The sequence below is a fragment of the Neovison vison genome, chromosome 3 (genome assembly GCF_020171115.1).
Source record: "Neovison vison isolate M4711 chromosome 3, ASM_NN_V1, whole genome shotgun sequence".
Classification (NCBI taxonomy): Eukaryota; Metazoa; Chordata; class Mammalia; order Carnivora; family Mustelidae; genus Neogale; species Neogale vison.
Genome location: NC_058093.1, coordinates 13,646,553 through 13,669,665, shown reverse-complemented (window position 1 = coordinate 13,669,665; position 23,113 = coordinate 13,646,553). Strand labels below are relative to the sequence as shown.

The following is a 23,113-nucleotide window of genomic DNA, read 5'->3' as shown; positions in this document are numbered from 1 at the left end:
TTTTGTTTGTTCCTGTGTTTTTCTTCATTTCCTTCTGGTGCCTTTATTAAGTATTCAGATCCTGTCTAACTTCAGGTTTAACACCAAACTAAGCTATGAGGCACACATTCTCCTAAGTGTGATTTGTGTCTTTTTCATTTTCTCTTTGTGTGCTAACATAATTCTGATGGTTCACTTATGTGTCTGTGTTCAATTCCAGGATTCCTTGAGGAAGCCAGAGCGTCGGCTGCTCTGCGAGAGCAGTAACCGAGCCCTGTCTCTGCAGCATGCCGGGAGGTTTTCCGTGAACTGGTTCATTCTCTTTAACGATGCCCTAGTCCATGCCCAGGTATGCCAGATTTGTAACTTTTACTTAATTAAGCCATCAGTTTGTAATAAAAATATTGTGATTTCGCTGAAACTGTTGAATAAAAGAGAATGTTTAGGGGCACCTGGGTGGCTCAGTGGGTTAAGCCTCTGCCTTCGGCTCAGGTCATGATCTCAGGGTCCTGGGATCGAGCCCCGCATCGGGGCTCTCTGTTCGGCAGGGAGCCTGCTTCCCTCTCTGCCTGCTGCTCTGCCAACTTGTGATCTCTCTCTGTCAAATAAATAAATAAAATTAAAAAAAAAAAAAAAAAAGAATGTTCAGCTTGCATTTGTGGTATGAGCCACATTTCAGGGAGCTCTTTTAGTTTCCAGCTTGAAATGAATATCAGTCATGTGAAGGGGTCCTTGTAGCAGAGATGACAAGACCCACTGGGATTAGCTATGTTATGGGGACTCTGTGTCCGAGATGAGGCACTGATGTGGCCTCAGCCATTTGAAAGAGGTTATATAGCAGAGACTCCAGGGCCCTCAAAGCTTTCTCAGATATGTCTCCATGTTCTTTCTTTCAGTTTTCCACACATCATGTTTTCCCTTTGGCTACGCTATGGGCAGAGCCACTTTCTGAAGAAGCTGGTGGTGTGTAAGTGTGTCCCCTTTCCCAGGCCCTCACCTCATTCTCTCTCTCTGCTACCTAGGTGGTTTCCTTAGACATGAGGAAAAGCTCAGGAGTCCTCCCCATTCTGCATAATGAGGCTCATTTTCTCAGCCTATAGATAGTAAAATGGCCTGTTGGGAAGGTCGTGGCTGATCATAAGTGATGGAAGGGCTTCTCCATTGCTCACATCCCCATTGTGCCACACAGAGCTAATTGACTCTGTGCCCTTTCTATCTCCTACTGTGAGAACCAAACCCAGGACATGTCTGCATTTACATGTAATTGATTTCTGCTTCTCTTGAAACAGACAAGTTGCTTTTCATATTTGAGGACTGATACTATGACGGGTTGTCATACCTATCTGTATTTATCCTTGTGAACATTTTAGGAACGGCTTAAAGATAACTACACCCGAGGAGCAGTTCACTCTCGTTTCATCAACACCCCAGGAAAAGGTTAGTCCATGATGACATTTTCTTTTGATCTTTTGGCCTGGCTACTTCTGTCTCTTATGCTAGGAAAGAAAAGATAAAAATTGTTTTTCCTTGGCTAATGATCCATAATTATCTGGTAAGTCTTCGTTAAATCAAGACTTTAAGTTTGTTTTTTTGTTTTTTATTGTGACTTAATTTGGAACATCCAGCAGTGAAATCCAAGAACCAGTCAGGTTTACTCAATAAGAAAAGCATTAGGAGATGGAAAAATTATTCCCAGCAAGGAGAGCTATCAGGATTTAAAGCAGTGCTTGAATGAGTTATTGCCTTAAGCTTATTGACACTTACTTTTTTGTTCCTAGACTAAGTGGCTGCGGGCTATAAGCCAAGCCGTGGATCAGGCTTTGAGGGGAACATCTGATCTTCCACCTTATGGAAGTGGCAGCGGTATTCAGAGGCAGGAGCCGCCCATCTCACGCAGTGCCAAATACACTTTCTACAAGGATCCTCGCCTGAAGGATGCGACCTATGATGGACGCTGGCTTTCAGGGAAGCCTCATGGCAGGTGAATGCCTTTAAGATTTATGCGTGGGGTGAAGGGATGATAGCCTGATTCGATCCTGAAAAAGTATCGGTTCTCTGAAACATTCATTGATGTGTATTATTTTTTGCTTATGCTTTCCAGAGGGGTTTTGAAGTGGCCAGATGGGAAGATGTATTCTGGCATGTTCAGGAATGGCTTGGAAGATGGGTAAGAAGATTGTATAAAACACAAGAGTGAATTCAGCTTTAGCTCACTGATGATACTGTTAATGTATTAGGAGTTATTTTCAAAACAAATAGATTTTTGTTTTCTCTTTTAGAAATGCATGCAGTGTACTAGGGCTTACAATGTGGGTGTGTGATCATAAGAGGGCTGGGAATGTAGGAAGCAGCCTTGGTTTACCTGGAGTGAATCATTTACCTTGATAGCCTTGTGACATCAAGTGACACAGCCCTTCTGTATGTTAAAGTGGGACTGTCATCTGTCCATTTCTCAATGGTGAAGACTGAGAACCTGGGGTAATATTGATGGGGAACTGTTGAGTTAGTAGTGCCCTTTACACAAAGGCATAGACAGATTTTCCTTTCAGTAGTTATACTTTTTTTCCTTTCAGTAATTTTAAGTCATCTTTAATTTCTGGGATATGCTAAAGGAGAGATCTTCTACATGATATATTATCCTAATGGTACATAAGTGACATTATTTTTGTATAAGCTTATCATGTTTTCTAACACAAAATATTTGCACAATAAACTTATGGCAGTGAAGTATTTTATATTAGGTAAGAAAAGTAATTTACTTTTCCATATGGAAAAGATTACTATACAAATTGGATAGATTTTTGTGTGTGTGATGATGTACATTTTTATAATGTCTTTAATCTCCTTTTAATGGAATTTTACAATGAAAGGAGACTTGAGATAATCTCATTTACACCCCACTGCCCCCCACTGCAATGCATGGATGAGGGAGGTGGGTATCTGCACTTATCCAAGGTGATGTGGCTCCTTAGTAGCAGAAAGGCTTCGGACTAGGTTTTCTGTTTTTCACTGGAGTTAGGCTGAAACATGTCTCTGTGTAGTGGGATTGAGTCCTCACCCCTTTAAACTTGTGGCAGCTTGGGATCATAATAGATACATTTTAAACCAAAACCCCATTTACCCCTTTCCACCATAGGTAGTTCTTTTTCCTGTTCTCCTTGTTAAAATGTTTACAAGTGCATCTGTAGAAAAGGTGAATATGTCCAAATGTATCGTTTGATCCTTTTTTTTCCTCTGCGATAGATATGGAGAATACAGAATCCCAAACAAAGCATTGAACAAAGAAGACCATTATGTGGGCCATTGGAAAGAAGGAAAAATGTGTGGTCAAGGAGTCTATAGGTAATAACATTGGAAAGGTTGTTGGGCCGGTATTGCTTTTTCAAAGACTCATTTAGACTTAAATGTTTGTGTAGCCAGAATTTCCAAGGAGTAAGTAAATTTTATTTATTCTTTTTATGACTGAAACTGTTTAAAAAATCTTATAAAGGTAACTTCTTATCTATCACAAGATGAAAATATTAGGTTATTTTTTAGTTTTCAACAAAACTGTACAAACCTTAGAAACCTTACTTTATCATAAAATCTGCTAAATGTCTTCCTTATAAGTTTATCTTATATTTATTAAATAACTCTAACGTGGACAAAGCCTATCATTCTTTCAGAGATTACTCATTATTTAATTTTCCCCTGAGGGATTAATGCGATTTTTCTGGGTACCTCTTTGGCCCAGTTGGTTAAGCGACTGCGTTCGGCTCAGGTCATGATCCCAGAGTCCCTGGATCGAGTCCCACATCGGGCTTCCAGCTCCACAAGGAGTCTGCTTCTCCCTTTGACCTTCTCCCCTCTTATGCTCTCTCTCACTCTCTCTCTAATAAATAAATAAAATCTTTTAACAAAAATACACGTTTTCCCCTTTGTTAACACGGAATACCATCCATGATGTCTACTTTCTAAGCCTCATACATTCAAATATGAAAAATTTTGATTGGTGAAAAATAATCATATAAATAAATAATTACAGCTACTAGTGGGACATGAGTATAATTTTGAATTTCCTAAACTTTGTAAAAATTAGCATCAGAAGTCAGTGTTTTTGTGATCTTTATCCATTCTTTGTAACCACAGTTATGCCTCTGGTGAAGTGTTTGAAGGCTGCTTTCAAGATAACATGCGTCATGGTCATGGTCTCCTGCGAAGTGGAAAATTGACTTCCTCTTCTCCCAGCATGTTCATTGGCCAATGGGTAATGGATAAGAAAGCAGGATATGGTGTCTTTGATGATATCACTAGGTACAGTATTCTGCTTCTAATCTCAGCATTGAGTGATAGAGGATAAAATTCCTGCACTTCTCCAGTAACAGCGATGCTTTTATGAAGGCTCAGCTAAGATCTTAATTAGACGGTATTGAGACATTTTTCAGTAAGACGACACAGTTGTCAGGCATCATTTTATCCATTTGCTTGTAAACTAGATAATTGGTTACTTCTTTACAAGATCAGGATCTTTCAAAATTAACCTTGGTGCCATTTTCTTAAAACTCCACATGTACAAAGCTTTTAGAGTTATGGAGGTTACCAAATCTTTAAATATTATTAAAAAAAAAAAGCAACCTTTAAAACAATCTGTAGATAATAGGAGTAAAAGGTCAGAGGCAACCAATGGAAATTCCCTTTGGGGGTCATGGGATGGCATCCAAACACCTTTCTGCTTAGGTCTTTCTTTAGGTCAGGGACTTGTTATCATGCTAGGAACCCAGCAGACAAGCTTAAATTCAATTAACTAAACCTTGGGGAGGAGTGTATTTCTTTTGCCTCCATATTTGCTTTAGCCTGATTTGCTTTTGGACTTAATATATACTTTTTCCCCTTCATGTTATTTTTATAATATGGGGTTTTAAAATTTAGATGTTATTACTAAACTCCATGATTATTTAATAGGCACTTCATAGCTACTTTGTTTTTTTAGTGGAGATTAGTAAGATTTCCCTGAGTTTGAGTTTGTGAAGAATGAGACTTCTTATATGATAAACCTCATTTATTTTTTTAAGGTTAATAAGTTTTGGAGTTAAAAAAGTATGCATGTATTTGAGCCTGTGTATTACATTTTGAATTATTTTGAGTTGAATTCTTGACTTTCCATTTTTCAATTATCAAGGACATACATGGAATATATGCAAACCTATGTCAGCTAGACTATATTATTAAATTCCTGAGAGAACGTTTCTCTGAGTAAGACATCTTTGTACTACATTGTTCCATGTTTGAGGAGACACAGAGTTAAACACTTTAATCAGAAAAATGGAACAGATACTAACGAAGGGGTGATGCTTGGAATCTTCCATGTTGTAATTTTTTTTTTTTAATCTCATCCTTATCATCAGTTTTTCATTTCATTTCTTTTCTATTTCTATATAGGGGGGAAAAGTATATGGGAATGTGGCAAGATGACGTATGTCAAGGGAATGGTGTGGTAGTTACCCAGTTTGGATTATACTATGAAGGCAACTTTCACCTTAATAAAATGATGGTGAGTAGTAGAATACTTCGCTTATAGTTATTGACTTTTTAAAACTCCCATGCCCTTGACTTTTAAATCATCATCTTATTAATGTTCTACCTTCTTGGTAGTATTTTTCTTGTCTTTTAAGATTATTTAAGGCTTTGGGGGGATATGGCTGTATGAATTCTTAAGTTCTTTGAGTTAGAACTCTAAGTTAGTTTTAGAGTTCTAAATTTAGAACTCTAAGTTACTTTTAGAGTTCTTACTTTTAAGAACTCTAAGCTACTTTGCATTTTGTCTGTTGTGATTTTTGTTTTGTTTCTTCCCATAGGGAAATGGGGTTTTACTTTCCGAAGATGATACTATATATGAGGGAGAATTTTCAGATGACTGGACTCTTAGTGGAAAGGTTGGAAACTAACTTTCTTCTTCCTCTAATATAATCTTCTACTAATTTTTCTTTGACTTAAAAAAAAAAAGTCTACCTTACCATAAAATTCACCTGTTTTAAGAGTACATTTCAGTGACTTTTAGTAAATATAGAGTTGTACAGCTATCACCACAATCCAATTTTAGATCGTTTCACATTATCCAAAAAGATTCCTGTCACCATCTCCTGCTCATTCTCAGTCACTCTCTGTTTCTCGCAGCAGTCCCAGACAACCTCTAGTGGCCTTTGTAACTCTGTAGATTTGTCTTTTCAGGTCTGTCCTTTAGTGGAATCAGGCAATATGTGGGCTCTTCTTTGTGTCTTCCTACACTTGGAATAATGTTTTTGAGATTTTTCCGTATCGTAGCCTATATAGCAGTTCATTCCTTTTTATTGCTGAGTAGTATTCTAAAGTCACATTTTGTTTATCCCTTCACCAGCTGATGGGCATGGGATTATTTCTTTACTTCTCTATATCTCTATATTTTTCTGTATTTCTTTGTATTTCTCAGACTATTAGGAATAATACTGCTATAAACATTTGAATACAACTTCTTGTTTGAACATATGTTTTCATTTTTCTTGGGAAAATATTTAGGAATGCAGTTGCTGGGTTGTATGGTAAATTGATATTTAACTTATCAAGAAGCTGCCAACTATTTTCCAGAAGGGCTACATCATTTTACATTCTCATCATCAATTTATGAGGAATCTAATTTCCCCCCATCTTTGCCAGTATTTTTTATTTTTTTTTTTCTTTCTACAGGTCTAGTAGGTGTGAAATGCTATTTCATGGTCTGGATTTACCTTTTCTTAATGACTAATGATGTAGAACATACTGTCATGTTCTTATTAGTGATCCCTGTATCATCTTTGGTGAAATACTTCAAATATTTTGACATTTTAAGAATTTGCTTATATAGTCTTTTTATAGTCTTATTGAATTATAAGGGTTTTTATAATCTTATTGAATTGTAAGGGTTTTTAATATATTCTGGACATAAGTCCTATATCAGCTATAGGAGTCACAAATTCTTACAGTCTCTGGCTTTCCTTTTATTTTCTTATTAGTGCCTTTTGAAACACAAAACTTTTTAATGAAGGCCAGTATATCAGGACATTTTTATGAATCAGGCTTTGGATGTCCTATCTAAAAAAATCTTTGCCTAACTCAAGATTATTAAGATTTTCTTCTCGGGGCACCTGAGTGGCTCAACTGGGTAAGTGTCCAACTCTTGGTTTTGGCTCAGGTCATGATACCAGGGTCATGGGATCGAGCCCTGTGTTGGGCTCCGCATGCTCAGTGCGGAGTCTGCTCGAGATTCTCTCTCCCTCTCCGTCTCCTTCTATCCCTCCACTGCTTGCATGCAGGGGGAAAAAAAAAAGAAGATTTTCTTCTAAACGTTCTATATTTAGGTCTATAATTCATCTTGAATTACTTTTGTGTATGGTGTGGCTTAAATACCAAAATTGTTCTTTTTGCATGTGGGTATCCAGTTGCCTCAGCAACTTTTCCCATTGAATTTTCTTGACGCCTTTTCTGAAATTAAGCACCATAAAATGTGTGGGGTGTTTTTTTTGTTGTTTTTTGTTTTTTGGTTTTTTTGGACTCTTGAATTATATTCCAATGATCTACTTATCTCTTACTGTGCCAGTGCAATACAGTACCTTGATTACTATAGTTTTCTAGTAAGTTATGAAATCAGGAAATGTAAGTCTTCCAGCTTTGTTATTTTTAAAAATGTTTTGGCTATTCTGGATCTTTTAGCCTTTCCATATTAATTTTAGGACTGGTTTCTTAATATTTGCAATAAAGCCTACTGAGAGTTTGAGAGGGATTGTGTTGAATCTGTGGATCAATTTCAGAAGAATTGCTGTTTTTAATAATATGGAATCTTCCAATCTATGAACATGGGATATCTTTTATTTAGATCTTTAATTTTTTGTCAGCAATATTTTGTAGTTTTCAGTGTTTATCTCTTGCATTGGTTTAATTCTTTTCCTAAGTGTTTTGTTTTGTTTTTTTTTTTAAAGATTTTATTTGTTTATTTGACAAACAGAGATCACAAGTAGGCAGAGAGGCAGGCAGAGAGAAAGAGGAAGGGAAGCAGGCTCTCCACTGAGCAGAGAGCCCAATGTGGGGCTCCATCCCAGGACCCTGGGAACATGACTTGAGCCGAAGGCAGAGGCTTTAACCCACTGAGCCTCCCAGGCACCCCGTTAAGTATTCTTTTTAATGCGATTGTAAAGAGAGTTGGTTTTTTATTTTTATTTTTATTTTTTTAAAGATTTTATTTATTTATTTGACAGACAGAGATCACAAGTAGGCAGAGAGGCAGGCAGAGAGAGAGGAGGAAGCAGGTTCCCCGCTGAGCAGAGAGCCCGATGTGGGGCTCGATCCCAGGACCCTGAGACCATGACCTGAGCCGAAGGCAGAGGCTTTAACCCACTGAGCCACCCAGGCACCCCGGTTTTTTATTTTATTTTTGGATTATTCATTGCTATTATATAAAAATAAAATTGATTTATGTATTTTGTTCTTGTGTCCTGAAACCTTGCTGAACTCATTTATTCTACTAGGAGTTTGATGTGAAGTGTGTGTGTGTATTTCTTAGGAATTCTTTTATACAGGATCATGTTGACTTAAATAAAGACCGTTTTACTTTTTCCTTTGCAATATGGAGGATTTGTTTTGTTTTGTCTGATTACACTGGCTAGTTCTTCAGTAAAATGTTGAAGAGAAGTGCTAAAAGTGGATATCCTTGCCTTGTTTCCTATTTTAGAAGAAAAGCATTAAATCTTTCACCATTAAGTATGATGTTAGCTAGAGATTTTTCGTAGATTAATCAGATTGAGATAGTTCTGTTCCTAGTTTGTTGAGAGTTTTTGTCCTGAATACATCTCGAATTTTCTCAGAAAGCTTTTTCTGTGTCTGTTGAGATCGATCATGTGATGTTTGTCCTTTATTAATATGGTGTATTATATTTATTGCTTTTCTGGGATAGATCATAATTGGTCATGATGTATAATTGTATATTTTGCTGGGTTTAATGCTAATATTTTGTTGAAGATTTTTATATCTATATTTATGAGAGATAATGGTCTCTAGTTTTCTTTTCTCATGTTGTCTTTGTCTTTGGTAGAACTGGCACCATAGAATGCATTGGGAAGGGTTCCCTCCTACTTTGTTTTCTAAAAGAGCTCATGAAGTCTTGGTATTATTTCTTCTTTGAATGTTTTTGAGACCGAATGAAATCATCTGGTCTTGAGCATTATTTTGTGAGACTGTTTTTAGTTTTTATTTTTATTTTTTTTTAAGATTTTATTTATTTATTAGAGAGAGGGGGAGAGAGAGCAAGCACAGGCAGACAGAATGGCAGGCAAAGGCAGAGGGAGAAGCAGGCTCCCTGCCAAGCAAGGAGTCCGATGTGGGACTCGATCCCAGGACGCTGGGATCATGACCCGAGCCGAAGGCAGCTGCTTAACCAACTGAGCCACCCAGGCGTTCAATTTCCTCTTATTCATATTTTCCACATCTTCTCAAGTCAGTTCAGTAATTTGGTTCTTTCTAGAAAATTTTCTGTTGTATCAAAGTTACCATATTTGTTGGTATAAAGTTGTTCTCTTAGTATTCCCTTGACCTTTCTAATTTCTGTAAGACTACTGTAGTACCCCCTGTTTCATTCTTGATTTTGGAATTTCATGTCTTTTTTTTTTTTATTAATCTAGTTAATGGCAATTTTGTGTATCTTTTCAAAGAAGCAAATTTCAGTTTCATTGATTTTTCTTTTTAAAAATCTTATTGATTTCTGCTCTGTTGTTTATTATCTTCTTCCTTCTTGTTTTGGATTTCTTTGCTCCTCTTTTTCTAATTCTGTAAGGTGGAAATTTTTTTTTTAGAGGTTTTATTTATTTATTAAAGAGTGAGTGAGAGGGAGAGAGAGCACAGGCTGGGGTTGTGGAGAGAGAGAGGTAGAGGCAGAGGGAGAAAGAGAAGCAGATTTCCGCTGAGCAAGGAGCCCAATGGAGGGCTCGATCCCAGGATCCTGGGATCATGACCTGAGCTGAAGGCAGATGTTTAACCAACAGAGCCACCCAGGGACCCAAGGTGGAATTTTAGATTACTGATTTGAAGGCTTTCTTATTTTCTAAATAGACATTTATAGTTTTAAATTTGTCTTTGGGCACCAGATTGGATAAATTTGGGAAGTTTTGTGTTCATTTCATTCAGCTCAAAATAATTTATCTTTTTTTTTCAGTGATTTTTTTTTTCTTTTACCCATGGATTATTTTCATACAGTCTTTTTAACACATGCATATACACATACTCTTTTTTTTTTTTTTTTTTTTAGAGTACTGGGGACCGTAGAATTAAAAGAAAATGTTAACTATTTGGTGTTTTTTTTTCTTTTGATTTTTAAATTGGAAATTCTTCTAAATTTGACATTTTCTTTAACTTTACCTAGGGAACACTGACTATGCCAAATGGAGATTATATTGAAGGTTATTTTAGTGGAGAATGGGGATCTGGGATAAAAATCACTGGAACCTACTTCAAGCCTAGTCTGTATGAGAGTGATAAAGACAAACCCAAAGTTTTGTGAGTAACTGGTGTTAATTGTGGATTGATCATTAAGTGTTTTGAGTTGTCTTGCTTTTATCAAAGCTGGTTAATATTTTAATTATAGAACTTTTTTTTTAAGGCAGAAGAATTTTTGAAGTCATTTTTTAACAAAGTATAACTTCTTTGTATTGCCAACTGCTATTATAACAGAATCTATAGTCTTGGATAAGATTATAGCCTCAGAGCATAGATGTTTAAAATAAAAGTTCTGTGTGTGGGATTAATTTTACTGCTAATGATGCAGATACCCAAACTGATTGAAAGAGAGCATTCTTAAATGGAATCCCTACACAGCTTGATTTTGAAAAGTAAAGGCCAAGCCTGTATATAGCCTATATATACTCTGCACATGTGGGGAAGAAAATAAGATCTATATCTCTAAGTGTATTATGTTCTGCCTCCATGTTTTTGGCACATATATATTCTCCTTTATTGATTCCAACATTAGCTTTGTATTTGTATTTTGGTACCTTCTCCTATTCTTTGTTCTGATGGTGCTTGATATATTTTTAGAACCCAGTATTGTATAATGCATTTTACAGTTCTCATTATGAGATGGGCAAAGCATAGAAGTCCTTGTTTTAACAGAAATCAATTTTACAAAATCAATTAGGTGGAAATGTAGACAGCAAAGGAGTCCGTTCTGATGCGCTTCGTACTTAACCATTTATACACTTTAGTACCTAATAAACATTAAGTAGCTAAAAATCATTCCTTTAAAATTTCCCTTCAGTGTTTATAAAATAGAACCACTGCCAGTTTCGGCAGATTTGTTGGAGAAGCATTCCCAGTTGTATGTGAGAAAGTTTCTGTTCTTCAGAATTTTTGCACAGAAGAAGTGATTAATAAAAGCTTGGTGTGACTTTATTAGCAGGAAGCTGGGAAACCTGGCAGTGTCCGCTGATGAAAAGTGGAAAGCGGTATTTGATGAATGTTGGCATCAACTGGGCTGTGAGAACCCTGGCCAAGGGGAAGTCTGGAAAGCCTGGGACAATATTGCCGTGGCCCTGACCACCAGTCGGCGCCAACACAGAGACAGGTGAGTGAAGGCCTACCCGGCAGCATGTTAGAGGAAGTTAAAACTTAAAAAGTAGGCAAGCCTTGCCATATTTAACTTCAAAATACAATTTTAAAGTCAGTGATGTTTTTCTGTTTCTGGTAATATAGATACAATACACCTCCCTTTATCTTCTACTGAACTGAACTATAAAACCAGGCAGAATACGTGGGCAGCTGTTCTGCAAAGAAAATGTCAGCCAGTGTATTGAGGAAAAACACCTGAATTCCAAGTACCATCGAACCAGTTACTAGTTGTTTTTGTTTTTGTTTTAGTTGTGAATTTTTTAACTTCAGTATCCCTCAGCCTGAATTCAGTGTAACTCGAAACCTTGGCGTAAGCACTGTGGCGTAGACACATAGCTCCAGAAATAACCCTGTGCTCCTGCCTCAAGATGCAAAAAAGAGACTCTTAAAGCTCAGATGAAAAAAAAAAAAAAAAAAAAGCTCAGATGAAATGGAGGAGACACACTGTGTTCTTTCATTCTTTTTCCTTCATTTTCTCAGGCTCCTGCCTCTAGGTACTTCTGTGGCAGGGATGGCTGTGGCATTTGCTAGAGCAGCCAGGAACAGGAAAAACTCTTGGGGGAGAAGAAACTTCTTCCTCTGTTAGTGGCTCCTCAGGGCCAATGGTCATGGCCAAATCCCACAGTTTTTTTGGCCTCGCACTCTGTCCTCCCACTGCTTCGCCCTCAATGTGGTACATTCACAGAAGTGGGCATTTTCCGGCCTGAGGATCTAACAGGGGCCCAGAAAATGCAGGGGAGGTAATGGAGAGCAAAGAGCTCGAGAAAGCAACTCTGTAGGGTTGTTTATGAACTCCTGGACTCACCAGGAGCTTTGTGTGGATTTGGTCCTAATTAGCACACAAACATTTTGAGATCGGAGCTAATAGGTAGATTTCCACCCAGGCCCCGCACTACTGCCTGCTGAGGGGCATGCTCACAGACAGACCTAAACAGGACTGCAGAGGCTTTGAGAAGTGAACTGACAGGGAAACCATGGCCCACAGAAGGCTGAAACAAAAATGTCAGCTATTTCAGAGGTTTCCAAGATCAACTACATGTTCATTGATCCACTAGAGGGACTCACAAGACTCAGTCGTCCAAGTAAGAGTTCCTACAGCAACTCGTCGAGGAGCTACAGCCGGATCGTAAGGGGAGACCCAGGCAGAGTGTGGAGGAATCCATGGGCGAGCTTCCCATGCTCTCTCCCTTCTGGGGGTGAAAAAAATGCTTGAAGAAATAATGGCTGAAAACTTCTCAAATTTGATGAAAGTGCTGATTCAAGAAGCTGAGCAAACTGCATCCTAATAAAAAAGACATCCATGAACAGACACCTCATAATCAAACTGAAAGACAAAATCGGGAAAGCAGCTAGGGAAAAAAAGAGGCACCTTAATGGAGGGGAACTGCTATCTGAAGGGTCCCACAGAGCCCACTCTCTGTCCTCAGCAGTAAAATTCAGCCACACATGTACAGTCTTTCTGCCCAAGGAAGCCCGTTGGGGACTCAGTGCCTACGGTTTTTATTGGGGGCTGGTCACACGAACTCTCTGTGCTTAGCAACTGTCAGGATTCCACAGTCCCCGAAGGAAAGCTGATATTCACCATAAATCACATTGTTAGCCTTCCTGTGTGCAGCAAAATACCCTGACTAGTTAGGGAATATTGCACGTTTCTTTAGGGGACTTTCAGGAAGCAAATCCTTCTAAAGATAATAGTTTCAACTCTACTATGTTTATTATGCCTATCAACATTCTTTTTTAAAATTTTACTTAAATTTAATTAACATATAGTATATTGGTAGTTTCAGAGATAGAGTTCGGAGATTCAGCAGTTGCACGTAACACCCAGTGCTGGTTACATCCTGTGCCCTCCTTACTGCCAGTCTCGCAGTTATCCCGTCCCCCATGCACCTCCCCTCCAGCAACCCTGTTTGTTCCCTGTAGTTAAGAGTCTTTTATGGTTTGTCTCCTGATCTCATCTTATTTTTCCCTCCCTTCCCCTAGCCTGTCAATATTCTTCATAGGATAAAAAACAAGACCTAAAGTGTTATAACATGATACTCAAAAATGTCCAGAATATAAACCAAAACTACTTGGCAATCAAAGAACCACCACCTCATTTTGGGAAGGACAGTCAATACATACCATGACTTCCCAACATAAATTTTGACATAATGACAAGAACTTTTTAAAGGAGCTAGTATATAAATGCCCAAATGAGCAATCACAAACACACACACTTGAAACAACTATTAAAATTGGAAATATCAGCAAGGAAAAAGAAGTTGTAAAGAAGAACCAAATCAAATTTTTAGAATTGAGGATTCTAATTCTAACTTTTCAGAATTTAGAATTATGAGGAAATCTCATAATCAAAATCACTGGGTGAGCTCAGTAGCAGAATAGAGATGACAGCAGAAGAGTCAGTGAACTTGAGAATAGAGGAATAGAAATTAACCAAACTGAACAACAGAGAGAAAATACATGGGGCGGGGGGAGAAGGAACAGAGCTTTAAGGACCTGACAGTCTAATGTTTGTGTCCTTGGAATCCCAGAAGGAGAGGAGAAAAATTATGGGGATGAAAAAAATACTTGAAGAGATAATAGTGGAAAACTTCTCAAGTTTGGTGAAAGGCAAATGTGCTGATTCAAGAGGCTGAGCACACTGCATCCACCAAGGAAGATACCCGTGAACAGACACCTCAGAATCAGATTGAAAGACACAATATCGGGAGAGCAACTAGGGAAAAAAGAAGCACTACCTGGAGGGCAGCTGCCATTTACGAGCCTGCGTGTTTGTGACCAGCATCCTCTGGAGACTGGGAGCAGGTGGCCCCGCAGTTCTGCAGCACTGAAAGCAAGATTACAGCTGTACCTCTTCCTTCCTTTCTTTTCCTTATTTTCTCCCTTGTTCTCCTTTTTTGTTTTCCCTCCGTCTGCTCTTCTGCATATTTCCTTATTCTTTAACTTGGCCGGAAACTCCCACAGCATTGCTTGGCATTTGGACCCAAAGAACTTGATTCCTGCTGTATAGAAAGAAGTTTGGGTTTTTTTCGTCCCTCCTATATTGGGGATAAACAGGAACGGATAATAGTGTTTCATTCATGAAGTTCATGATTTTTGCCTTATATTCTTTGTTAGTAGAAGAAATGGGGACTCTTAGGATCCTGAAAGCTGTGGACTCCGCCCTGTGTGTGATGCTGATGGTGTGCCTTCTCTGTTCGAGCCTGTCTGTCTAAATGCTGAGACTCTGGTCCTCTGGTTGACCTTGGTTAGCTGTTGTTGGGTGTTTCCGAGGATGAGCGTGAATGGACTGTTTTGTTTTGTTTTTAAGATTTTATTTATTTATTTGATAGAGACACAGTGAGGGAGGTAACACAAGCAGGGGTAGTGGGGGAGGGAGAAGCAGGCTTCCCTCTGAGCAGGGAGCCCATTGAGGGGCTCGGTCCCAGGACCCTGTGATCATGATCTGAGGCGGACGCAGATGCTTAATCACTGAGCCACCCAGATGCCCCTGAATGAACTTTTATATAATAAAACATGTTGTAACCACAGAGGGCTTGTTTATCTAAAATAGGATAGTAATAATGATTGCATGCCATTTCTAATTGGCTGTAATCTAATAATAGGATACCATTACCAAAAACGTCTCTTGATTACTGAGTATGTGTTTTACCGTGGCCTCTTCATCCAAAGCTTCCCTTTACCCATTTTGTGCTTACCTCACCGCCCTTACACCATCCTCATTATCTCCTTGTTTGAGCTCATTTCCCTTCTTCCTCTGCCCTTTCATGTGTTTTTGGGTTTTTTGGTTTTTTTTTTTAAGATTTTATTTATTTATTTGACAGACAGAGATCACAAGTAGGCAAACAGGCAGGCAGAGAGAAAGAGGGGGAAGCAGGCTCCCTGCTGAGCAGAGAGCCCGATGCAGGGCTCGATCCCTGAACCCTGGGATCATTGACCTGAGCCGAAGGCAGAGGCTTTAACCCACTGAGCCACCCAGGTGCCCTGCCTTTTCATAAGTTTTTGTTTTTCCTCACTACTTTCTCTCTCTTATTCCATTTTTCTCTTGTCACTAACAAGTCTGACACCAGTTTTCTGTTCAGGCTAACATTATAGTACCTCCTGATACCATCATTGATACTGAAGCAAAATCCTCATTAATTAATTGTAGTTGGTATGAAGTAACATTAAATGACACAGGAATGGCTGTTAGAAAAATCTACTAGCAGGTCAGTTACCAGTCGTGAGCTCATTTGGGCCAAACACTGCTGGGTAGTCCATTTCCTCCTTATTTGATGACAGTGTTTCATGTGCACATTACAGTTGCCTTGTTTTTCTGATATGAAATACATAATGGGCTTTCTTTTGCTTTTTTACAGTCCAGAGACATTAAGTCGTTCGCAGACTCAGACACTGGAGAGTTTGGAATTCATTCCTCAGCATGTTGGAGCCTTCTCTGTGGAGAAATATGATGACATCAAGAAATATTTAATAAAGGTAGAGTCAGAATTACTGTGGTCTTGTGAATGAATGACGCAGCTACTACACTGTATCATTCCATTGCGCTCAAGCTTATTGGTACTCTGTTCCCATCTTTGCTTTCCAGGTATTCCCTTTGTTAATTGTCTGACTACTAAAAGCACATTTGCACGTGAATATTGTCCTATTGTGATGATAGAACTTTTTAAAGTTTTGTGACGTGCTCAAGGGAGTTCTTGAGAAAAGGGTCAAAGTTTAAAATGGTTTTTTGTTAGTAACATGAGCAGACTAGCGGTTGAATAAATCATGTTGCCCTCACCCCATGGTTACGCTCTTTGCGTCCTTCTCAAACCCCATAAGATTAGCTACACTTTAAAGCATGACATGCATTGATATGGGGTTGCAGGAAGCCGTATCAAGAGAAATCAAGGGAACTAGAGAGTGACAATATTGGAGCATAATCAACTGCCAAGTAGTTGTAATTATATCAATATATAATATATATTATATAAATTAAGCTATAAACTTCACCGAAAAAATAGGAGAGGTTACCTTTGAGCAATTTTTTTGATGAAGTTTATAGCTTAATTATATTTATCAGTATATCCAGAGCTATTTTCCAAGATGCCAAAAGGATTCTTTGATTAAGATTAGAAACTCCTGGGGCGCCTGAGTGGCTCAGTGGGTTAAGCCGCTGCCTTCGGCTCAGGTCATGATCTCAGGGTCCTGGGATCGAGTGCCGTATCAGGCTCTCTGCTCAGCAGGGAGCCTGCTTCCTCCTCTCTCTCTCTCTGCCTGCCTCTCTGCCTACTTGTGATCTCTCTCTGTCAAATAAATAAATAAAAATATTTTAAAAAAAAAAAAAAGATTAGAAACTCCTACTCCATATAATTTGGGTAGACTCAACACTTTCAGAAAAGTTGAAGTATTTGAATTTTCTCGATCCAAAAGTTGACTCCTGCCATTTTGAAAATTGTTTATCATTTATGAAATTGTTTTATTATTTGTTGGTTGATTGTTTCTGCTGTTAGTCCTTGACTGACTTCGGTGATCCTCTTCCTGTTCAGGCCTGTGACACGCCCCTGCACCCCCTGGGCAGGCTTGTGGAGACCCTGGTTGCAGTTTACAGAATGACATACGTGGGTGTGGGAGCCAATCGCCGGTTATTGCAGGAGGCTGTGAAGGAGATCAAGTCTTACCTTAAGCGAATCTTCCAGCTGGTGAGGTAAGAGATCCTTCTCGCTGAAGTCTGCAAGCTGTGGAACGCTGCTTTATACTAACGCTTAGGTGTCTTCGTCCTGAGTCTAGAGATTTACAGCTTTGTGAAGAATCATTACGGTTTCTACTCCTTGAAGAAATTATTCATCAAGAAAATGGTTTTTGTGCCACAGATTCTTAAATAGATTAAACAACAAAAAACATGTTTTTTACTCTATGCAATAAACACAGGAAAGGAAACCATTAACAAAACAAAAAAGGCAACCTACTGAGTGGGAGAAGGTATTGGCAAATGATATATCTGATAATGATTTGGTTAATACCCAAAATATATAAAGAACTTACTCAACACTAAAAAACAAACAAACAAACAAAAAAAACCCACTAGTAATCTGATTTAAAATGGACACAGGACCAGAATACACAATTTCCAAAGGAGAGATACAGACGATTACCAGGTACCTGAAAGAATGCCTAACTAATCATCAGGGAACTGTGTGTGTTCTCATAGGCTTCCATTCTAGCAGGACAGACTAAATAAAATACGTAGTGTGTCGTGGGATGGTAAATGTGGCAAAAGATGGGGCTGGAGGTAAGAGGCTGCTATTTTAAATAGAAGGTCCAGGAGACGTGCCTAATGTACTATCTGAGCAGAGACTTGAAAAGAGGTGAGAAAGCAAGCAAGTAGAATATCTTTGGAAAGAAAGTTTAGGTAGGAAATTTGGAACTTGTGAAATTTAAGATCTTTTACTGGAGTTAAGCCAACATGTAAATACTATAATGAGGTCATTATACAAAAATTTATGAAATTTCCAGGAAAACTTCTTTCTATTATTAACTTCAGAATCGATAGATGCATTTGGAACTGTCTCCAGTTTTGAGGGGACAGTGTAATCCACTAAAAGACCACCGGCTGGGAGTGTTTCAACTGACGTTACTTAGATGAGGATAATGAAGATAAGTTTTCTGACTTTTGGTTTAGTTTTTCCATATAAGTCTACAAAAATAGAAAAGATTGCAAGCTCCCTTTAAAGAGTCAAGGTGTATGTCTAAAAGAGGACCATGAACTTGTTTATAGTGGAGCCCACAATTGCATGTAAGAGGTCAAAGAGAGAAAATCTAGGGCAAATTGAAAACTTAGGGGAAAAAATCCTCAGTAACCTATCTATCATCCTGATAATTTGGAAAAATATTTTTTAGCAACTTGAATTTTTGTTTTAAAGATTTTATTGAGAGAGAGCAAGAGAGCAGGGAGAGTGGCAGTGGGGGAGGGAGAGGGACAAGCCGACTCTGCGCTCAGAGCCAAGCGGGCTCCGTCTCGTGACCCTGAGATCGTGACTGGAGCCTAAACGGAGAGTCAGCCGTTTAACCCACTGAGCCACCCAGACGCTGCAGCAACTTGAATTAAAACAACAAAAAAAATTTTTTAAATTTTACATTGATTAGATTTTCAGTTTTTCTTAGTGTTGAATATTTAAGTAGTTTCCAACTAATTGTTTGTGCTGTGAGAATAATGGTCTCTGCTTGAAGAGTCAATACAGATTGACCTCAGATGAAATTTGCCAGTAAGAAAAACACAGAGATAAGAATTTCTCACTCTTTAATAACCAGACAGAGAAAAAAAGCACATGATTTTTTAGTGGTATTATTATTCATTAGCTACACTCTTAATTTTATCCTGTAATTAAAAAGAATCAGTTAAGAATCTTAGGGAACTAAAAAATTTAGTTGATTTAAAATTTGATTGCATAGATCCTTTAAATAGATGAAATAATAGAAATGCATTAAAAATGCATTTTATTCTTTTTAACCATTCTCGAGGTACAACATTTTATAATTGTATTTTCTGTTATTCCTTAGATTCTTGTTTCCTGAGCTTCCTGAAGAGGGCAGCACAATTCCTCTCTCTGCCCCTTTGCCAACGGAGAGGAAATCCTTTTGCACTGGCAAGTCAGACTCCAGATCCGAGTCGCCAGAGCCAGGGTAAATGGAGTTGGGTAGAGACAGTGAAGAGGGTGGGTGGTCCTAGCCAAAGAATCCCAAGGAGGGGTGCCTGGATGTCTCAGTCTTTAAGCATCTGCCTTGGCTCAGGTCATGCTCCCAGGGTCCTAGGATCCAGCCCCACATTGGGCTCCCTGCTTGGCAGGAAGCCTGCTTCTCCCCCTGCCCCCTCCCACACCAGCTTATGTTCCCTCTCTCCCTGTGTCTCTCTCTGTCAAATAAATCAAATATTTGAAAACCAACCATACAAACAAACACAAAGAATCCCTTGGAAAAGTTTTCTCTTGATCTCAGTTTCCTTATTTTTCAAATAATGTGTTTGGGCTAGATCCCTTTAGGCTGTATTACATTGTATTAGCCCAACCCCACGAAAGCACAGTCCCAGATGACTGGGTGCAAAGACGCTGAACAAAGAGACGTCACGCTGATCTAGAATAACCACAGGGAATTCTTTTCAAAATGGAACCAACTAGATTTTCAGTTAGATTTTGAGTTAATGAAAAGTATTCACAGTTGGTCCAAGATAAAACTCTGGGCCCATATAGGTAAGGTTCTCATGTTAGCTCCAAATATGAAAGTAGAATAAAGTTATAACTATTTCTTTTCTTTCTTTTTTTTTAATTTAAATTAAAAAAATTTTTTTTTATGAACATATGATGTATTTTTATCCCCAGGGGTACAGGTCTGTGAATCGCCAGGTTTACACACTTCACAGCACTCACCATAGCACATACCCTCCCCAATGTCCATATCTTTCTTTCATTTTTTTTCTTTTTTAAAGAGAGAAAGTAGGGGGATTGGGGGGAGAGAGAATCTTAAGCTGACTCGCTGCTGAGCACAGAGCCCAACTCGAGGCTGAATTTCACCACCCTGACATCCTGACCCGAGCCAAAATCGAGTTGACCCTTAACTGACTAAGCCGCCCAGGTGCCCCTCTTATAACTGTGTCTTTACTCGAAATGTCCCATCTTTACTTTCAGCTCTAGAAACTGAAGCTCGTTGATTCTGTATTCCATTTTAATATGAATGCTTCTCCAATATTTTGTAGTTATGTGGTAACAAGTTCTGGGTTATTGCTTCCCGTACTGCTGCCTCGGCTCTACCCACCACTGTTCATGCTCTATGCCCTGGATAACGATCGCGAGGAAGACATTTACTGGGAATGTGTTCTGCGGCTGAATAAGCAGCCAGATATTGCTCTTCTGGGCTTCCTTGGGGTACAGAGGTAAGTACAGTAGTTAGGAGTAGAATCAAATGGTTTTATTTTAAAATGCAAACAGCATTATCAAGAATTTGGTACTTTACTACCCAATGGAATATATGATTTGCAATTTCTTCCCTTATTTGCATATCTGTTTGGCAAAATAGTGATATTTAATCTTTTGAGAATTTTTGGAGTGGAGTATAAAACTTTGTTATTCTTCTGAATGTGTGCGTGTGTATAAAATGTGTGTGTGTGTATACATAAATTTGACCTATCCTATTTGCAGTCCTTAGAATACATACGTTTACAGTTTCAGAAAAAATTCATTATATTTTGTCTTCGACATTCTTCCTTTCCTTCTCTTTCTTTCCTCCCCATCTCCAGTCTAATTTAAAAGTTTTAGAAATGCTCTTTGTTGTGAAGCATTGTTTCTTGTTATTCCAAGGGAACACATTACGCTTTTTTCTTAGTGCTGTGATGAGGCCGGTTCCCCCGAACCCAGTAACTGTGCATATGTGCAATCAAAAGTGACCAAGCCGTAATCAGAAAGTGAATTTTTTTCAGTAGGATAATTTGACAGTAAAAATACAGTAAAACTGAGTGAAGGAAAGACTTTGGCCAACTTGGTAATATCCATAAAGTATGGGGGAATTGTAGTACATTGACAGATCCCTTAGAACATGATAGGAACTCTTAAATTATTTCTGGGATGTTTATTAAAACTGTATCTGTGGAACAGTTATTTTAAATGGGGACAGGGAAGGCAGTATAGCCATCAGCTTTTTTTAATGGGTATTAAACTATCATAAGTAACAACTTGCGCTAACAGTGTCTGGATTCCATTGTAGGAAATTCTGGCCTGCAACCTTGTCAATCCTTGGAGAAAGTAAAAAGGTATAGTAAATTTTAGTTTCCTCAGTAAATATGTTTTTCTTCAATGTGGGATATTGAAAATAATAAAACATTTCCATTTTACTTTGATAGAATGGTAGCTAAGCATGAGTTATTCACTGAAGAGCCACACCTTTACCAGTGTCATTTAATTTTTGTTGTTACTGTGGAAGACAGCTTTCCTCGCTGACCTTCATAAATTCTCTTTTTTGCAGGTTTTGCCAACTACAAAAGATGCTTGTTTTGCCTCAGCTGTAGAATGTCTACAGCAGATCAGGTAATTGCTGATTTGTTGAAAAATCACACAAATCGAAGTAATAGTCTATTAAGATACTAATGAGATCTTATCTTTACTTAAGTTCTAAGTGCCCCCCCCTTCACTCCTAGAAGGTGTCACACTCAGCCTGGAGATCAGAAAAGGCTCTCTTGAGACATGTGGCTTACCTTTTACTCTACAAGGCCATTGTGTTTTCAAAAAGAGGTAGAGAGCCTACCCAGAAATGTATCTACATAATCACATCTTTAGCCAGATGGAAATTAACCAAACTTTATTACTCAGAGAAGTGTTAGGAGAATAGTGTCCTACATGGTTAAAGGGGGTAATCTTACGATTTAATGAATTCTTCCATGTGAACCATAGAGAGTTGGAGGCATCCTTTCTCAAGGAACTAAGGGATTACCCTGCTCATCCCTTCCAGCAACTCATTATGCCTGATGTGTGCAACTTAAGATACCTAAGCCCCAGGAGGGCTTATTGTCAAGCAATTAATATTTAATATTAAACAGTTCTATTAAGAAAAATTACAGGACTTTTTTTTTTTTTTTTTTAATAACAACAGCACAACATTTACCCCATCAGACAAACTTAAGGTCATCCAGCAAACTTTTGAAGAGATCTCTCAGAGTGTGCTGGCATCACTTCAGGAAGACTTCTTGTGGTCCATGGATGACTTGTTTCCTGTTTTCTTGTATGTGGTGCTACGGGCCAGGTGACCAACCTTTTCTGACTTGATTATTAGGAACTCATTATTTTAATAAGTGTTTTTCTGAACTGATGAGCCATTTCTCTTTACCCATTCCACTGTGGTGAGCTGTTCTATATTTTCCCTTATGTATATTCAGAAGGAGGACGTACATATAAGCAGAAATAATTCAGTGTCTTTTTCTCATTGGGGCAGGATTAGGAATTTAGGCTCCGAAGTACACCTCATTGAGGATCTAATGGACCCTTATCTTCAGCATGGGGAACAGGGAATAATGTTCACCACCCTGAAGGTAAGTATAGGTAGTATTTAATATATATATTTTTTATCTTAAAGTCTGTCCTTAATTTACCATATTATAAATCTGTGATTAACCACTGTCATCTTTATACAGAGGTTTAATGCAAACATTAAATACCTTTAGAGCACACATTGTTAATTATTTTAAAATATAATAAAAGTAGAATCAGTTAGTTATTCTTCAAAATACTAAAGCAAATTACCCAATCCTCCCTATAAACTGATAAAGCAAGTCATTAGAAATGCTTATAACGAGAGACCCATCTATGTAAATGTTAACTCTAGAAAAGAAGCAGAAAGGATTCGTAGTGTCCAAAAAAGTCTCCAGCACTAGAGCTATTTAACAGAAATGAGATAACACAGAGAAGGCAGTACGTATATAATGAATGTGAATTGCATCTTCTTTTTTCTCCATGAATTTACTGTAACCAGTGTG

At 38.2% G+C, this 23,113-nt stretch overlaps 1 protein-coding gene across 4 annotated transcripts in view; it reads left to right on the top strand.

Moving 5' to 3' along the window:
- Positions 1 to 23,113, top strand: part of ALS2 (alsin Rho guanine nucleotide exchange factor ALS2) — a 74,501-nt gene that overhangs the window by 48,312 nt on the left and 3,076 nt on the right. For 3 of the 4 annotated variants that reach the window (XM_044241318.1, XM_044241319.1, XM_044241320.1), the window contains 19 exons: positions 200 to 328; positions 876 to 946; positions 1,350 to 1,416; positions 1,758 to 1,960; positions 2,081 to 2,146; positions 3,223 to 3,321; positions 4,108 to 4,272; positions 5,398 to 5,509; positions 5,814 to 5,891; positions 10,379 to 10,512; positions 11,408 to 11,575; positions 15,981 to 16,098; positions 17,148 to 17,305; positions 19,159 to 19,281; positions 20,348 to 20,524; positions 21,352 to 21,397; positions 21,610 to 21,671; positions 22,234 to 22,383; positions 22,573 to 22,669. In XM_044241318.1, coding sequence (XP_044097253.1) covers positions 200 to 328; positions 876 to 946; positions 1,350 to 1,416; positions 1,758 to 1,960; positions 2,081 to 2,146; positions 3,223 to 3,321; positions 4,108 to 4,272; positions 5,398 to 5,509; positions 5,814 to 5,891; positions 10,379 to 10,512; positions 11,408 to 11,575; positions 15,981 to 16,098; positions 17,148 to 17,305; positions 19,159 to 19,281; positions 20,348 to 20,524; positions 21,352 to 21,397; positions 21,610 to 21,671; positions 22,234 to 22,383; positions 22,573 to 22,669 — 2,223 coding nt within the window. The remainder of the gene's footprint in view (positions 1 to 199; positions 329 to 875; positions 947 to 1,349; positions 1,417 to 1,757; positions 1,961 to 2,080; positions 2,147 to 3,222; positions 3,322 to 4,107; positions 4,273 to 5,397; positions 5,510 to 5,813; positions 5,892 to 10,378; positions 10,513 to 11,407; positions 11,576 to 15,980; positions 16,099 to 17,147; positions 17,306 to 19,158; positions 19,282 to 20,347; positions 20,525 to 21,351; positions 21,398 to 21,609; positions 21,672 to 22,233; positions 22,384 to 22,572; positions 22,670 to 23,113) is intronic. The other variant, XM_044241322.1, reaches the window with a different exon arrangement.